The 15,846-nt window shown below is 32.7% G+C and overlaps 1 protein-coding gene and 1 pseudogene across 1 annotated transcript; one reads left to right on the forward strand and one right to left on the reverse strand.

The window, feature by feature from the left end:
• Positions 1-2,366: 2,366 nt before the first annotated feature.
• Positions 2,367-6,021, reverse strand: LOC125808220 (uncharacterized; annotated as a pseudogene).
• A 6,371-nt stretch (positions 6,022-12,392) lies between these two features.
• LOC125808226 (mitochondrial zinc maintenance protein 1, mitochondrial) lies at positions 12,393-15,470 on the forward strand. Its single transcript, XM_049487951.1, has 2 exons — positions 12,393-12,717; positions 15,199-15,470. Exons 1-2 carry the CDS (start codon positions 12,468-12,470, stop codon positions 15,273-15,275), a joined length of 327 nt encoding a protein of 108 aa, XP_049343908.1. The 5' UTR covers positions 12,393-12,467; the 3' UTR covers positions 15,276-15,470.
• Positions 15,471-15,846: the final 376 nt, after the last annotated feature.

A 15,846-nucleotide genomic window follows, 5' to 3' on the forward strand; every position in this document is an offset into this window, starting at 1 on the left:
GGTTTAGATAATAAATAAATAAAAAGGATGCAAATAGATAGATTTTATGTGTATGATACTATTATTGTGAGTAGCTTTTTAATTAGGGTTCATTTCAACTTTAAAACTTAAAATATACTTTATGTCTGTATTTGTGAGATCAAGAATTGTGCTCACTCTTTATTAGTCTTTTTTTATATTATAAAAAATTGTTCATATTTATAATTTTATGAGTTTATTGATATTATTTCTAGTGTTTTTTTCTTTTTGTTAAGTGGCTATTTTATATATAAATGAAATTGATATAAGTTTAGAGATGTCATGAGTTGAGAGTATTGGTTGATAGTTGACCAGTAATGTCAATATTGTAATTAGAAACTTCTCTAACAAAAGTAGTTCTTGAAGTGTCTACTTCAACCGCATATGTTGTAAATATTGGAGAAGCTTCAAAAAATAAAGGGAGAAGGGTATGAGTTATCCCTGAACTTTATGATTTAGAGTTGATATACCCTCCGTTTAAAAAATGGCTCATATATGCCCCTGCCGTTATAGAAATGGCTCATATAAGCCCCTTTATTTAATGAATTAAAAATTCATTTTTTTATGCTTTAATTTGAGAAAATGCCATGTGGTTCTTAAAATACCCCCACCCAATAACTTTTCACCAACCCGACCCAATTGAAAACTAGAAAACCCCACCCACTTAAATAAACCTAACCCATTTCATTCTATGGTCTCCACGCTCGACATGAAAAAAATCAAAAACTTGTTAGGGTTTCAGTGAGCTCTAAATTGGCATCAATCAGTCTCAATATCGTTCAAAATCTTAGGTAAGTTTCGATTACTTTCTTCCCTTTTCTTTTAAGGATCTTTGGTGTTAGAATTATAGGGTAAAATGTGAGAAAAGTGTTACTAATTTTGTTCTTGATATTCTTTGGTTGAAGTGATATTCCTTTGATGTTATGTGTTTTATTTTGTCCATTTAATGATGCAGGAAATGGACATATTGAATTGGTTAAATTGTTTCTGCCGATAGGTGTAGACGTTGATTTGCGAAGTGATGTTGGAACACCATTTATATGCGTTGTAGATCACAGCCAGGAAGATGCGATTAAGGTTTTGGTAGAACACCATGCTAATTTTGATGCTCAAATAGGAGATCATAATATGTGTCCTCTGCTAGCAGTTGCGACAGTCGATTCTTTTCATTGTCTCAAGGCAGGGGATACTGTCAATGTTAAGGTTGGTAAAGGAATGTGGTGTGGTGAAATAACTCATTTGCTCGTTGCTGCTCGTAAAGGTTATGCAGAAGTTGTTTAATGCTTACTATAAGTTAGAGCTGATTTTACTATCGCTAATCAGGATGGTTACATGCCAATACATACTGCAGCTACAAGTGACAATCAAGAGTTTGCTGAAGTTTTATTGTCCGTCACACTACAGATTCAGAGTGTTCGCGAACAGACTGTAGACGGAGTCATTGCGTTTATGAAATCTTAAAATTCGAGAGAAAAGTTTGTAGTTATTTTTCATTTGGTTGTTTAGTTGGGTTCTTTTCTTCACTCCCTGATGCAAAAGGTTTGTAAATTTTTGAAATATAGTAGTACTTTGTAGGATCAAATCTTTTCTTAGAATTTAAATGCTAGATTTCAAGGCTATATTATGTGACTAAACTTTCTCATCACACTTGCAGTTTTGTGACTTACGTGCAATTCACTTTTGGTTCATTGTATTGATTTATGACAATTTTTATCACTTTTGGTTCATTGTATTGATTTATGACAATTTTTTATTCACCTTATTTGGTCTTATGTAATGATTTTGTCAACTTTTGTATTATTTAGTAATGAAAGAGAATCAAAAGCTCGAGGTAAAATGATAGAGAATCATCAATGACTCCTTGACATTCCACGTTAAATCAAAAATTCGAGGTAAAATAATTTATTCTACAATTATTTAAACTTCAGAAATGCTTCTCATTTACCAAGAGCTCGAGGTAAGATCACTGATCTTTCATCTTCGAGATTGACTCCAAATGAATATACGGCATTATCTGAACTATCTAGAAGTTCAAAGAAGTTCGTGAACAATGTTAATTTTAGTCGTAATTTAAACAACGCTACCAATCAAAGCACATAAATTTACTCTCTCACACAAAATACAATCAACAACAATTACACCAGATGCAGTAGAATATAATTCTCAATTTTCATAAAATTATCTTAACACAAGTTACCAATAAAGAAGATTACCCTTCTGGTGGTTAAACCAACCATAAATATCTACTATATGGTTAGCAATAAAAGAAATTGTTTGGATTTACATAATATAATACTATCCAAAATAACCACCTAATGTCAAAAAATGGATCAACTACACAATGACTTCTAAACTAGATAATCATCAGTATCCACGGGCCACTTGCCCTTCATTGCCATTTACTTCACTCTTTTCTTCTTTACTTCAGCTAGTAACTGACCAGTCGTGACTGTTTTCTTGCCCTTCCAAGTAGTCTTCTTTGGTGAATATGGTAGATCTGAAGGGGTCGAGATTCCTCTCACATCCCCTTTAAAAACAATCTTCTTGCTTCTCAGTCCTTCAAATATTCGAGACCTCTTTTCCATTTTTGTTTTTGTTTCAGAAATTACCATTGGACGCAATGTTGGATCTTCTTCATTTTCGATCTCAGGACCATAGGCAATCGACTTTTGACTGCTTGCTTTCTTATTTCTTTCATGTGAACTTTCACCGTCTTCATGGTCCTTCAGCCCAAAAAAATTATTGTGATTGACATAAACAAACACCTTTTAACTAAAAGAAAAAATTAAGAGAGATTACCTTATAAAATCCCTTAACATTGTGATTAAAATCACCACACTTGTTGCATCTTGTCACGACCCGGGAGCACCCCCTAGTCGTAACCGGCGTACTCGACCTCGAAGAGGTCTAATACAAGCCTCTTAGCATTCATTCATCGCATAGACACTAAAACCATAAGGAATTAAAAACTTTCTTTACCAAGAAAACATTTTTTTAAAAAAAAAAATAGCAAGCGGAAGACTTTCTAGACTTTATACATGATGTCTCAAAACCATCTAATACTTTAGAGTACAAAATTCGAGACTAATCCCATACACAACTTAAACAATACTAAAAGGACATAAAAGAACATATTGGGTATTGTCCTCGAATATATGAGGACTCACTAAGTCTTCATCTTCAACACTTAGAAACCTATCACATAGCCATGACATGTCATCATCTCCAAATCCCTACACTTTAGTCCAAAAAGGGAAAGAAAGGGGTTAACACAATTAAGTACTAAGTATGAAGACCATGCAAAAACATGCCAAAAAGGACATTTGCAATGAAGTAAAATGTTTTCATATCATTTGATAAAACATTTTCCTTTACAAGTATAAGAGACATAATACAAGTCAACATTAACATATAAGACCATAGCCAACCATACATATCCTCAACATATGTCCATATACAACCCATGATTAACTTTAAAAGAACACATGTCATTTCATTACCATAGGACCTCTACCTAATATAACCTTAAGACACACTTGAGTAAGACAAGAAGTGACAGCCCATACAACCTCTTCAAGCACACTTAAGTGTTCCTCAAGATTACCTTAGATAAGGACATTTCCTTTACAACATAACATCAATAGACCAACATTCTTTAAGAAACCATTTTGGAGACATTCAAGCACATAAGGGGACTTTCACATAATAGTCGTTAGACTTAGGGAACTCACTTTAGTATCTTCAAAGCCTACTTGTGCCATGTGTAGATAGCATCTCTTCCGACTACCTACACGTTGTAGAACCTATCCAATAACTAGAGTGCACATCTCACATGATGGGAATAGGCATAACCGACATAGACCATACTAGCTAGGTATGGAATTCAGAGTCTATCCTACTCCGTGGAGGTTGTTCTACTTGCCAAAGGTAGAACTAGTAAGCAACCCATGTAGGCACATGGTTTAGGAGATGTCCAAGGAAGTTAATTGTGCCTAATCTCATACTCAACTAGGCCACCTTCCTAACCACATCCACTCGGTGCTAGCCTTGTTTCCCATAGAGTATTCAATCACATATGTACTTAGAGAGGGTTCATTTTCTAGTTCAACCAACTCATAGTACCTCTTCCCAAGAAAAGCCCCATTTCTTAGTCATGGCCAATCAAGGTTCATAAGGATAGCTCATTTGACTTTCTTAGATAAGGATTATTATGCCGTTCCGGCTCCATCCATCTCTAAGTCTATCATCTCACTCAAGAAAGGAACTTCGCCCTAAGGCCCATCCTTCAAGGTTATACATTTACTTAGGAAAGTTAGACTTATGAAAGGGCACTATTTCTTAGTTCTGCCGATTCAAGTCTTGGGCCTAGAATTCCTCTTTTAGCATTTATAGAAAAGGCACCATTTCTTAGTTCTAGCCCATTTCACACATTCATGCATTCAAGACTTTAAGTAACAAGGAGGGACACTTTAGTCTACCAACCAAGTCACAACATTTTCATTTAAGGATACTTCATAATCCAACATCATTTCATATATACATCATGAGAAGTCATACTTTAACTCACAATGCTATCCACTTTACATATGATCATCACAAGATCACATAAAACTCATTCTCATCATACCTTCACATATAGCTTCACATAAAACTTTACATATAACTTCATATAGGACTTTACATATAGCCTCATATGTGTATAGTAATACAACAATATAATAACATTCATATAATGCCCTTCATGGCCTCAATTCACAATAATACAACAAATAACCACCTCCACCAAAAGTGGATCAAACCAATCAATAACAATTATATCAATACTAAGAGATTAAACCATCTCACCATTCTCCAAAGCCATAACCAACATTACTCAATTCCCTACTAATTCAACATTATTCATAAAGTAGGTCAACTTACCATCCTTTCAAAGCCACCTTCACCATTCTCATGACCAAACAATTCACAATAGAAAGCATAGGTAATCATGGTATTCAACTATACCATTTAAGCTAAGCATAAGCCCATAATCAACATGAAGACAAATTCACAATTTTTTTGCCCATTCAAGGCCAACATCCCACATCCTTCAATTCAATAAAAATTCTTAACAATTCACATATATAATACCATATATGAACAACCCATACCATACTAAGCACAATTTTTATAATCATCTACTCAAAATTAATACACCCACTTTATGGTAAAATTTAGAGAATTTGAGAAAACATGGGTTCATGGGGATTTCTTTCTAAAAACCATTAATAATCATTAATAACAATATAAATCATCATTTAAAACCCTTTTTATGCAAGAACCCATGCTAGAATCGAAATTAGGACTTTAGGATTTTTGAAGAACTTTGAAAATACTTTGAATTAGCTCTTTGATTGAAAAGGGAATCAAAGATAAAGAGTCTCCATACCTAATTATTGAAAAAGCCCACAAAAATCGTTGAAAGAAGCCTCCAATTTGAAACCCTAGTTCTTCCTTGAACTTGAGAGAAATATTTGAGAGAGGGAATGATTTTGGAAATTCTAATTGGAAGAATGAAGTTATAACCCTCGTTTAAATGATCTAATATACCTAAAATAATAAAAACAACTTAAAAATAAAAGCCCAAACTACCCCTCACTTAGTTGGACCCTTTTTATTTTTACAAGTTATTAATGCATAAAATCCATGTGAGGCTCTACTTTATCCTACTTCATTTTGAGGGGCGTTACACATCTCATTAGAGTTCCTTTTCTTAACTGCTTTCATGCCCCCTTTCTCAAACTTGCCTCATCAGTTTTTCTATTCTTTTCATCTTGAGTCTGTTAACAAATTTTACCATTTCTAGAGGTTCTATTGCTTGAGCAGGGTTGATTTTCCAGAATTGAGAACCCCTAACTGGTTGCAACTTTTACCTGTATGTTAACAAATAAGCCTATTTTATGTACCAGTAATGAACCTCTTTCAATGGTTCAGTTTTTTTATGCAAAAGTGCCTTGATGGCATGTTGACATGGTATTCCACCCAAGTCTCATAATCTAGAAGTGTATTTCTTCAACTCCAAATTCATTGTATGTGTCTCCATCTTTCACTTCATAACAACTCAACTGTACAAGTGGTAGCCATTAATCGATAGCATTGTACAATTTCATAGCCGTTGGACTGATATCATTTGGCCATTTTCTTCCCATTTTTTCACTTTACACCAACATATTCATCACCTTCACTCGAATTTCCTCCAACATTTTAATGATTGGTTTTTGTCTAGCTTCAAGTATCCAACTGTTGAAAGACTCGGTGAAGTTATTGTCTACCATTACATTCTTACATTGAGTATCAAAATATGCCCTACACCATTTAATTACAGGAAAATGAAAAAGATCACTAGTTAAATCTTCATCCACCTTTCCTAACACCTTCAAAGTGCCTTTGAATTCTTCTTTATATGTATTCCATGCACACCACCACATTAATTTTTTCTCTTCACCACTTCGCCATTTCTTACACCAGTTAGATTTTATATGCCTCATACATAACCTATGGTGTGCTTCTGGAATAACATTAGCTACAACATCCAACACGCCCTAAAAATCGAAAAGAAAAAAATCACAGTAAGAAAAAAGATAAAGAAAAGTCAATAAGAAAAAATATACTTTAAAGCTACCTTTTGCATATCAGACATAAATGTCACAGTTTCACCATTTTTCAGCTCCAAGAAAATCCTCAACAACTGAATAAACCATGTCCATGTTCCTCTGTTTTCATTTTCCACTACCACCCAAGCTATTGGGTAGAAATGATTCATTGAGTCTTGCCCAACCCTTACTAATAGTTGCCCCTTACATTTTTCTTTGAGAAATGTTCCATCTAAACCAATTATAGGTCTCAAACTTTTCCATCCATCCTTCAAAGCCTTGAAGCAAATGTACATTCTCAAAAACCTTCTTATGCCTTGTTCAAGTGCATCTTTAGAGATATTAATTACCATATCAGATCCTGGATTTGATTGTCTAAGTTCTTGACCATAAGCTTCAAGCCTATTGTAGTCATCTTTAAAACCGCCTTCCAACTTATCAAGAGCCATTGTTTTGGCTTTTTTTAGTTTGGATTTTAAGACATTCAACTTGAATTTTTTTTCAAGAATTTCTCTCATGTCTTTGATAGGGTATTTTGGATTGTTTTGAACTTCATCCTTAAAATAAACAACCAGGGTATGATAAGTTGCCAATGGATTAACAAAAGAATCACCACAAGTATGCTTAGGATTCAATGTTTTGACCTTAAATGTTGCTGATTTTCCATTCTTAGATATGAGAAGAGTAAAGGGACAACCATCATAACTCTCACACCTAATACTTTTTGTATCTTTTTTTTTTTTTTTCAACTTCTTTTTGTTAGCCATAGCATAAAAGCTAACAACCTGCCTAGCTTCTTGAATAGTCTTAAAGGTCATACCCATTCTAATTCCTTAAACTTTTCAAGTCCATCACTCACAACTCTCTCTTTTTCATGTTCATAAAGTTGAAGCACTTCAACATGATATTCAACAATTTCACAGTTATTGCCCATTTCATAAAGAGCATCATCCTCCACATCACTATAATCACAATCAGTTGCAGCTTCAACATTCACAGAATATGATTCAGTATGATCTATGATATTTGCGGCAAAAAACTCTCAATTCATGAGCATCTACGACATAAAAATTTATTACCTTGAAATCTTTTGAAAATAAGTACTGAAGAGTCTTAATTCCATCATTATCTTCAATTACATAATAAGTACCAAATGGACCAGTGACCAACAATTGTTGAACTTTCCTAAATCCAAATTTGAAAGTAAAACCTTCACACAAATTATCATGACAAACTAAACAAGTATTATAATACCAGGTGTGCTGAAATTTTATATTGTATCCCAGCTTTAGAGAAATTACCCAACTGCCCCCATAGTTGAAAATAATATCCACTTCTTCAATCATCCTTCAAAATGACACCTGCAGCAAGCAAATAACTTAGACATAGGGGACCACCTTAACATTTAACACCAACCACCAATTGAAAAATGAATTTTAAAATCCAAAAGGGACAATACCTATTTAGGGACCAACAAAGATTCCATCTTTGCATACAAAGAGATAAACTCATGTATTAAAGTAAGAAAATAGACCTTCCATTGACAGAATGTCAAGGGAAAAGCACATCGGTAAACTCAATTACACTTTTATCAAATTTTACCCTATAATTCTAACACCAAAGCTCCTTAAAAGAAAAGGGAAGAAAGTAATTGAAACTTACCTACGATTTTGAACGATATTGAGACTGATTGACGCCAGTTTAGAGCTCACTGAAACCCTAATAAGTTTTTGATTTTTTTCGTGTTGAGTGTGGAGACAATAAAATGGAATGGGTTAGGTTTATTTAAGTGGGTGGTGGGGTTTTCTTGTTTCCAATTGGGTCGGGTTGGTGAAAAGTTATTGGGTGGGATATTTTAAGAGCCACGTGGCATTTTCTCAAATTAAAGCATAAAAAAATAAAATTTTAATTTATTAAATATTGGTCTGTTAAGTAAAAGGACATATATGAGCAGTTTCTATAACGACAGGGGCATGTATAGGCCATTTTTTAAACGGAGGGTATATCAACTCCAAATCATAAAGTTCAGGAGTAAATCAAACCCTTTTCCCAAAAATAAATGATCATTCACAAAATTTCCCCGAGCGCTATCTTCATCTGTTACTCTATTTTGTTTCTTAATACATGATTGAGAGTTGAAGTCTCCAACTTCTGCATTAAGCATCTACATTCAAAGACGATGTTATTATAAGGTAGATGATTAGTTTAAATCATGAAGATGACATCACTTGATTCGATATTTATTCTTCGTGGCTGAGGTTCTTTTTTTTTAATAACTTCAGTCCATATAGGATGGTAAGTAGACTACTCTGAATTGTTGTGCATACACAAGATTTTATAAATTCCGCTATTCATCTGCTATATGGTCTCTAATCACCTCACCGATCTCTCCTTGCTTAGGTTGGTGACTTGGAAATCATCTCTATCTTTGTCATAATATTCGTTCTTTTGAGATATTACGATTATTTTTTTATATATAATATATTTTATCTTTAAAACCTATAAAGGTAAATTATATGTCAATTATTGATAAAAAAAATTCATTAAAAATAGCAACAATTAACCTTTCTTCTCATCATATTAAATAAATTTAGTTATGGTCGGAAAATTTCACTCTCATTCTTTTATGTTCTCATACAATTCATGTGAGTTGTTAATTAAAATAATGTATTCGATCTATACATCACGCTAAAGTAATGTATCCAACCTATATATCGCGTAAAATGATGTATTCGAGAATTCGATACATCGCGTAAAGTGATGTGTCCGATTGATTCATCGTATAAAGTAATGTATCCGAGAATAGGAGAGAGTATAATTTGTTGTAATTTTTTCAAATTGTAGGAAATTTTGGAGAATATGATAAAATAAGTTGTGTATTCAGGTAATTTTTCCCTTTTTGTATTTGCATCTTTATTTTAAACCAGTTTTCTGACACGTGCGTTGCACATGATTACCAATTTCAAAAATATATGTTATAGTAAATAGTATCGCTTATTTAAGCGAAGATTTGAATAATAAGCTTAGCAAAAAATAATATTGCAGATTCTTTTGTGAATGGTCAATGTGGATCGTCATGTATAACTCTTATTCACGCAAACCTATGAAGATGGTCAATGAAAAAATTTATTAGTTAAATGCAATTATGTATATATTTATTTCAATTTGTGAGGTTCAATCATGTAATTAATCTTATCTCACTAATATTACCCTATAGATAATATTTATTTTATATTTTTATTGTCATTTAACCAGATGTGTTTTGCATGTGTTCTACGTTAAATTCTTTAGATGTCATATGAACACGTGAAGAGAATAACTACATTTTATATATTCACATATTTTCACATTTGTTGTGAGTTTTTTTTTTAAATTAAAAAGAACGCGGAAAAACATTTTAAAATAATACATTTTGAAATTAGAAGATCTCATTAACTTGATAATACATTTGTGAAATATATAATAATTTAATTTAAATACAAATACCTACTCAAATATAAATAAATATTTGCATTAATGAAAATATTTATCTCATAAAATTAGCTATTAAATAAATAATAAAAATTAAACTAATACAGACTTCAATTGCGTTATTCCAAGTTATATGAACTTTTCTTCGTTTAAAATACTTAAATATTAAGTAATAGAAAATAAGTAAAATAAAAGGGCAATGTTTATATAGTAATAACTATTTTGAAGCAAACTTCCTGAGAGTCTAAATCAGATAAATAGCATTGATAAATAAAATCATTCTTTTGTCTTGAGCATCAAAAACAAATCGCGACAATTCTCTAAATTTGGAAAAAGATATTCAAAGGCATATATCTTCATCACAAGAGAAATTGTCAACAAAAACAAATAAATTTAGACTACATCATGTTAACTTCATATATTGGAACATTACATACTAATGTATATATTAAGCAAAAAAATAATTATTATATCATCAAAATTATATTATTTTCCTCAAGTACTCGAGGTTATGGAATATACCCTCTTAGGATAGAACGACTTACTTCATCGGAATAGTGGTACCTTATATTCTGCTAAACTTCGAACTCACTCAACGACAATAAATTACACAAAAAAAATTAAAATGCAAGAAGAAGAAGAGTAGAAGATTAGAAAAAATTATGGTTGAAAAATGAGAGGAAGTCCCTCTATTTATAGTCAACAAAGGGTAGTAGGAACAAATTTTTTTGTGTTTTATCTAAAAAATCATGACATTTTCGAGAAGTCACAACACTTTGGAAAAGTCACAACTTATTGAAAAAGTCACAACTATTTGGAAAAGTCACAATTCTTTGGAAAAGTTACAACTTATTGAAAAAGTCACAACCTAAGTTAGGAATATTATAGTAATTTAACATTCAAGTTAGGAGTTCATGTTTTTAAGGTAACTAGTTTTTCGAATTATCAATTCATAAAATTTAAGCGATGATTTCAATAATAAGGTTTGCACAAAATAATATTGAAGATTCTTGCAAATTTCCTGACAATATAAATTACATAAGTAACATTGATAAATAAAGTCATTCTTTATATTGATCATCAAAAAAACAAACCATGACAATTCTCTAACTCTTGAGAAGTTTAATAATTTTGGAAAAAAATATTCATAAACATATATCTACATCACAAGAGAAATTGTTAACAAAAACAAATGAATTTATACTACAATAAGTATTGAATTAATACAAACCTCAACTAACGTTATTACAAGTCATATAAACTTTTCTTCGTCGAAAAATACTTAAATATTAAAAAATATTAAATCAGTAAAACAAAAGGGCAATGCTTATATAGTAATAACTATTTTGAAGCAAACTTCCTAACAATCTAAATCACATAAGTAGTATTGATAAATAAAGTAATTCTTTGTCTTGAGCATCGAAAAAATTAATCGTGACAATTCTCTAACTCTTGAGAAGTTTAATAATTTTGGAAAAAGATATTTAGAAGCATATATCTACATCACAAGAGAAATTGTTAACAAAAACAAATGAATTTAGACTACATCATGTTAACTTCATATGTTGGAACATTACATACTAATGTATATACTAAACAAAGAAATATTATTATATCATCAGAATTATTTTCCTCAAGTACTCGAGGTTAAGAATATACCCTCTTAGGATAGAACAATTTACTTCATCAGAATAGTAGTACCTCATATTCCGCTAAACTTTGGACTCACTCAACGACAATAAATCACAAGAATATTTTAAAATGCAAGAAGAAGAAGAAGAGTAGAAGATTAAAAAAATTGTTGTTGAAAAAATGAAAGGAAACCCCTCTATTTATAGTCAACAAAGGGTAGTATGAACAAAAAAAATTTGTGTCTTATCTTAAAAGTCATGACCTTTCCGATGAGTCACAACCCTTTGAAAAAGTCACAACTTATTGAAAAAGTTACAGCTCTTTGGAAAAGTCACTACTCTTCAGAAAAATCAAGTCATGATCTCTCCGAGAAGTCACAATCCTTTGGAAAAGTCACAACTCCTTTGAAAAGTCACAACTCCTTGGAAAAGTCACAACTCATCGAAAACTCACAACCCTTTGAAAAAAGTCACAACTCATCAAAAGAGTCGCAACCTAAGTTAGGGATATAAATTTAACATTTAAATTAGGAGTTTATGTTTTTAAGGTAATCTATTAGGAGTTATGGATTAAAATGATTATTATTTCATACATTACTAATTATATCAATTATGTGATCTAAATGAAGTATTAATAAAAAAAATTTAGATGGTATTATGGTATATATAAAAGATCAAAATAGTCCAACCCAAAGACCATTTTGATCAGTAGAAGATGGCGAGCGGGAGAGCAGTAGAAGCCCTTCGAGCTTACAGATCAGTGTTGAAGGCCACTCACAAAGCCTTCGCCGGAGATACTTTCATGCTCCAACAATCCGCCGCCGAGGTCAGAAAGAAATTCGAGGAGAATCGCCACGTCTCATCGGAGGCTGATATTCAGAGGCTATTGGAGGATGCAACTGAGGCCTCTTCGTTCATATCTACTATGATTATCCAAGCCAAAGCTACACCTTCCGGTGCTTTCGGTATAAACCCCCAAATCTCCATATTATTGTGTTTATCAATGTCATTTGCGGTTTTTTTTATATTATGCTCTGGCGCACACCAGGTGTTTGTTTTATTGCTTCAAAGACATATTTTTCCCTTCATTGAAAGCATATGATTTAGATTGATGTGAAACTGAAACCGCAGCCGCTACCTTTGGCTGCGCACCGGGTAAAACCCCGCTCCTATGCAATAGCTCGCAAACCACATAGAAGAGGTAACCCGCACAAAGCAAGCCTGGTGCGACGAGCTCGACCTAGGCAAACGCATGTTTCATGATGACATTTTTAACAAGATTAAAATTACATACTAGAGCTTAGTTCAATGACTTTATGTAATACTGAATGTGGTTGTGTTATTTGTTAGAGCTCAGGTCAATATGTTCCTAGGTTGGTACGATAGCTTACGACTTTCCCAAACCTCTAAACTGCACAATTGTAAAGAACAAGTTCAAACAATAGCTATTGCATTCATCATCTTACTTTGAATGGTGCTATCTTTTTGTTTCATTTTTTTGTGGTTTTTTAGCTTAGACCAAATACTAACTATATTGGGGACTTCTGACTTCAATTACCTAGATAACTGCCATAGTAACATTTAGTGAAATTTTTAAAACTAGACTTAGTTCCATAACATAAAACTGTGGCTGGATCAGCCTAAGTGCAGTCTCTGATATTTGTAACAGTGTCTAGTCGATAGTGCCTAAACATTAAGTTGGGACTACACCACTAGTAGATAATGCCTATTCACACTCTCTAAAGTTTTAGTGCCTAGGCACTCTCTAATGCTTTTAAATCTTTAGCAGCGCGTGGGCACCAGTTATTTGGTGCCAAAACACTTTATATTTAGAGTATGCTAATTTTGTTTAAGATCTTGCCTCCATAACCCATCAAAAGGAAATTTCAGTAAGACATCTCCAGTCTCCACTAGTAAATACATGACCATTCAGAAGTGTGTTGTGTACTTTTCACTGAGACACATCTCTTTGGAATTGTCTGATTGGTGATCTATAATTGGCAAGTTACAAACTTTCCTTTTCTTAAAAAAAATAAAAAAATTGGCAAGTTACAAACTTTCAAATATTACTTTTGTCAACTTGTGGTTAAGTCGAAATACCATAAGTTTGGAGGCTCTTATTCTAAAGAGCCTTGGGAACTATTCGATCTCATAAATGTAAAACTCAATCATTGTTGATTACCCTCTGCAACATCTTTTCACCGGTCAAAAAACAATGTAAAAAACTCAAGCATTGTGTCTTGTGAGTGTTGCCTAAATCCATTAGGAATCCTGTCATGTCAAATAACTTATGAAGAGTAGTGATTCATTGTATCTTGGTTTCTTACTTTCTTTCTGTTTACCATCCAAATTTCCTTAATTTGCAAAGTTATCAGTTACACTTATTGAAAGTATGTTCTGTAGAGAGAATGATCAAGGTAAAGGGATTAGACTATTTTGGTCCTTTATATGTACCCCTCAACAGAAATAGTTCTTAATGTATATAAAAAGTGTATAGTTTGGGTCTCATACCCTTAAACTATGATTCCTCCTTACATATCTGTTAAATTAAATGGATTTCAAAGCACAAGAATTTCCAAGTTCCAGTCTCAAAAATTGAGGCTCAGATACGACATTTTTCTTGGACAAAGTTCAATTCCCATGTCTGCAAAATCACTGGTTGCATATAAATTTTGCCAAAATACTGTGTTGGATTGTTTCAGTGCCCAATTTTGTTATTTGAAGAAGATTGAAAAAAGCTGAACGAAAGTTTATCATAATTCCCACCTGATTTTGGATAATCATCCTCATCCTTTTTGTGTCCTTTGGAACTGCAGGTTCCTCATTCCCAATTTTCTGCTCCCATGTTGAGCAGTTCAAAGGTACCGGGTTATGACCCGGTACTTTTGACGTGGAGTATAATTTATATGTAAAAAATCACGAAAATTGCAATAAATGATTGGGTATGAACCCATAACTTTAAGAATATAATGGGTTCAATGCTAAATTTTTTTAATGTGGAACCCATAAAGCAAAAGTGTTGTGCTTTAATTAATGTGTGGGGAGTCTAAAGGAAGAAGAATACAAGGGAAATCAGAAAGTGAAGGAAGCACTGGCAGTACGTAAGTAAAGAAAGAAGAAGAAGTGGACTTTGTGGAACTCACAGCAAAGCTAGAAGTACTACTATCAAATTGAATTGCACCATTAAGTTTAAACATTGTTTTAGTTTTGTACCATTAGTTTTAGGACATGAGATCAAAGATGTCCACTTTTTACAAACATTAAGAACCATTTCCTTTAAGTGGTGTAAATATGAAGGACCAAAACAGTCCAACCCCCGTACATTAAAGGACCATTTTGATAATTTTCTCCTGTTCTGTATCTGCTAAGTTTCCTGATGCTCTTTCCTTGCATTGATTCACTTCTGCTGCTTCTTTGACAAAATATTGGAATGTTATTTGCTGCAGTGGTGAAGCCTGAGAAAGAACATGCTGGAGCAACGCTTGAGATTCCTTCTGAAGAGATTCTTAAGAATTCTGCTTGAGCATATTCAAGGAAGCTCAGAGCATTTAGACTGCTGTGCTAGCACTTTTATCTTTCATTAACCATAAGTTTGTCTTTTGAGTTTCTCCACTTGGAATTTTCTTGGAGATTCTGCTTTCTCCAAGGTCATGACGTTTCAGTCTTTCCTGTTTTTGTTACATTTAGGCCATAATTTAGTGGATATTGCATCCATCTATCTATAACTCTCTCCTTTGTGTCGCGACAATCACCTTAGAAAGCAAGCAAATGCAGCTTTTGCTTAAACAGGGCTATTGTGAATTTGTGATAAATGAATAAAAGGTTAGTTGGACTGTGTGTGCCACTAAATAGAGTTTAAATTTTATTTATTGACAGTGTAAAATATTTGCACAATGAGTGTAATATGCCTTGCTCCAATAGGGTATGATCCCCTTTTGCACCAACTAATGCACAATGTTAACATTTACCTATTATTGGCCTTTATGTGATCCAATTGTGTTAATATTTTTTAATTGATCAGTGGATAAAACTCACGAGAGGATAATAGTAGCACAAAGATCCTCGATCTTTTGCCTAAAGAAATCACTAGCATA

The sequence above is a fragment of the Solanum verrucosum genome, unplaced genomic scaffold, assembly GCF_900185275.1.
Source record: "Solanum verrucosum unplaced genomic scaffold, falcon-dt-bn FXZP01000234.1, whole genome shotgun sequence".
NCBI classification, from domain to species: domain Eukaryota; kingdom Viridiplantae; phylum Streptophyta; class Magnoliopsida; order Solanales; family Solanaceae; genus Solanum; species Solanum verrucosum.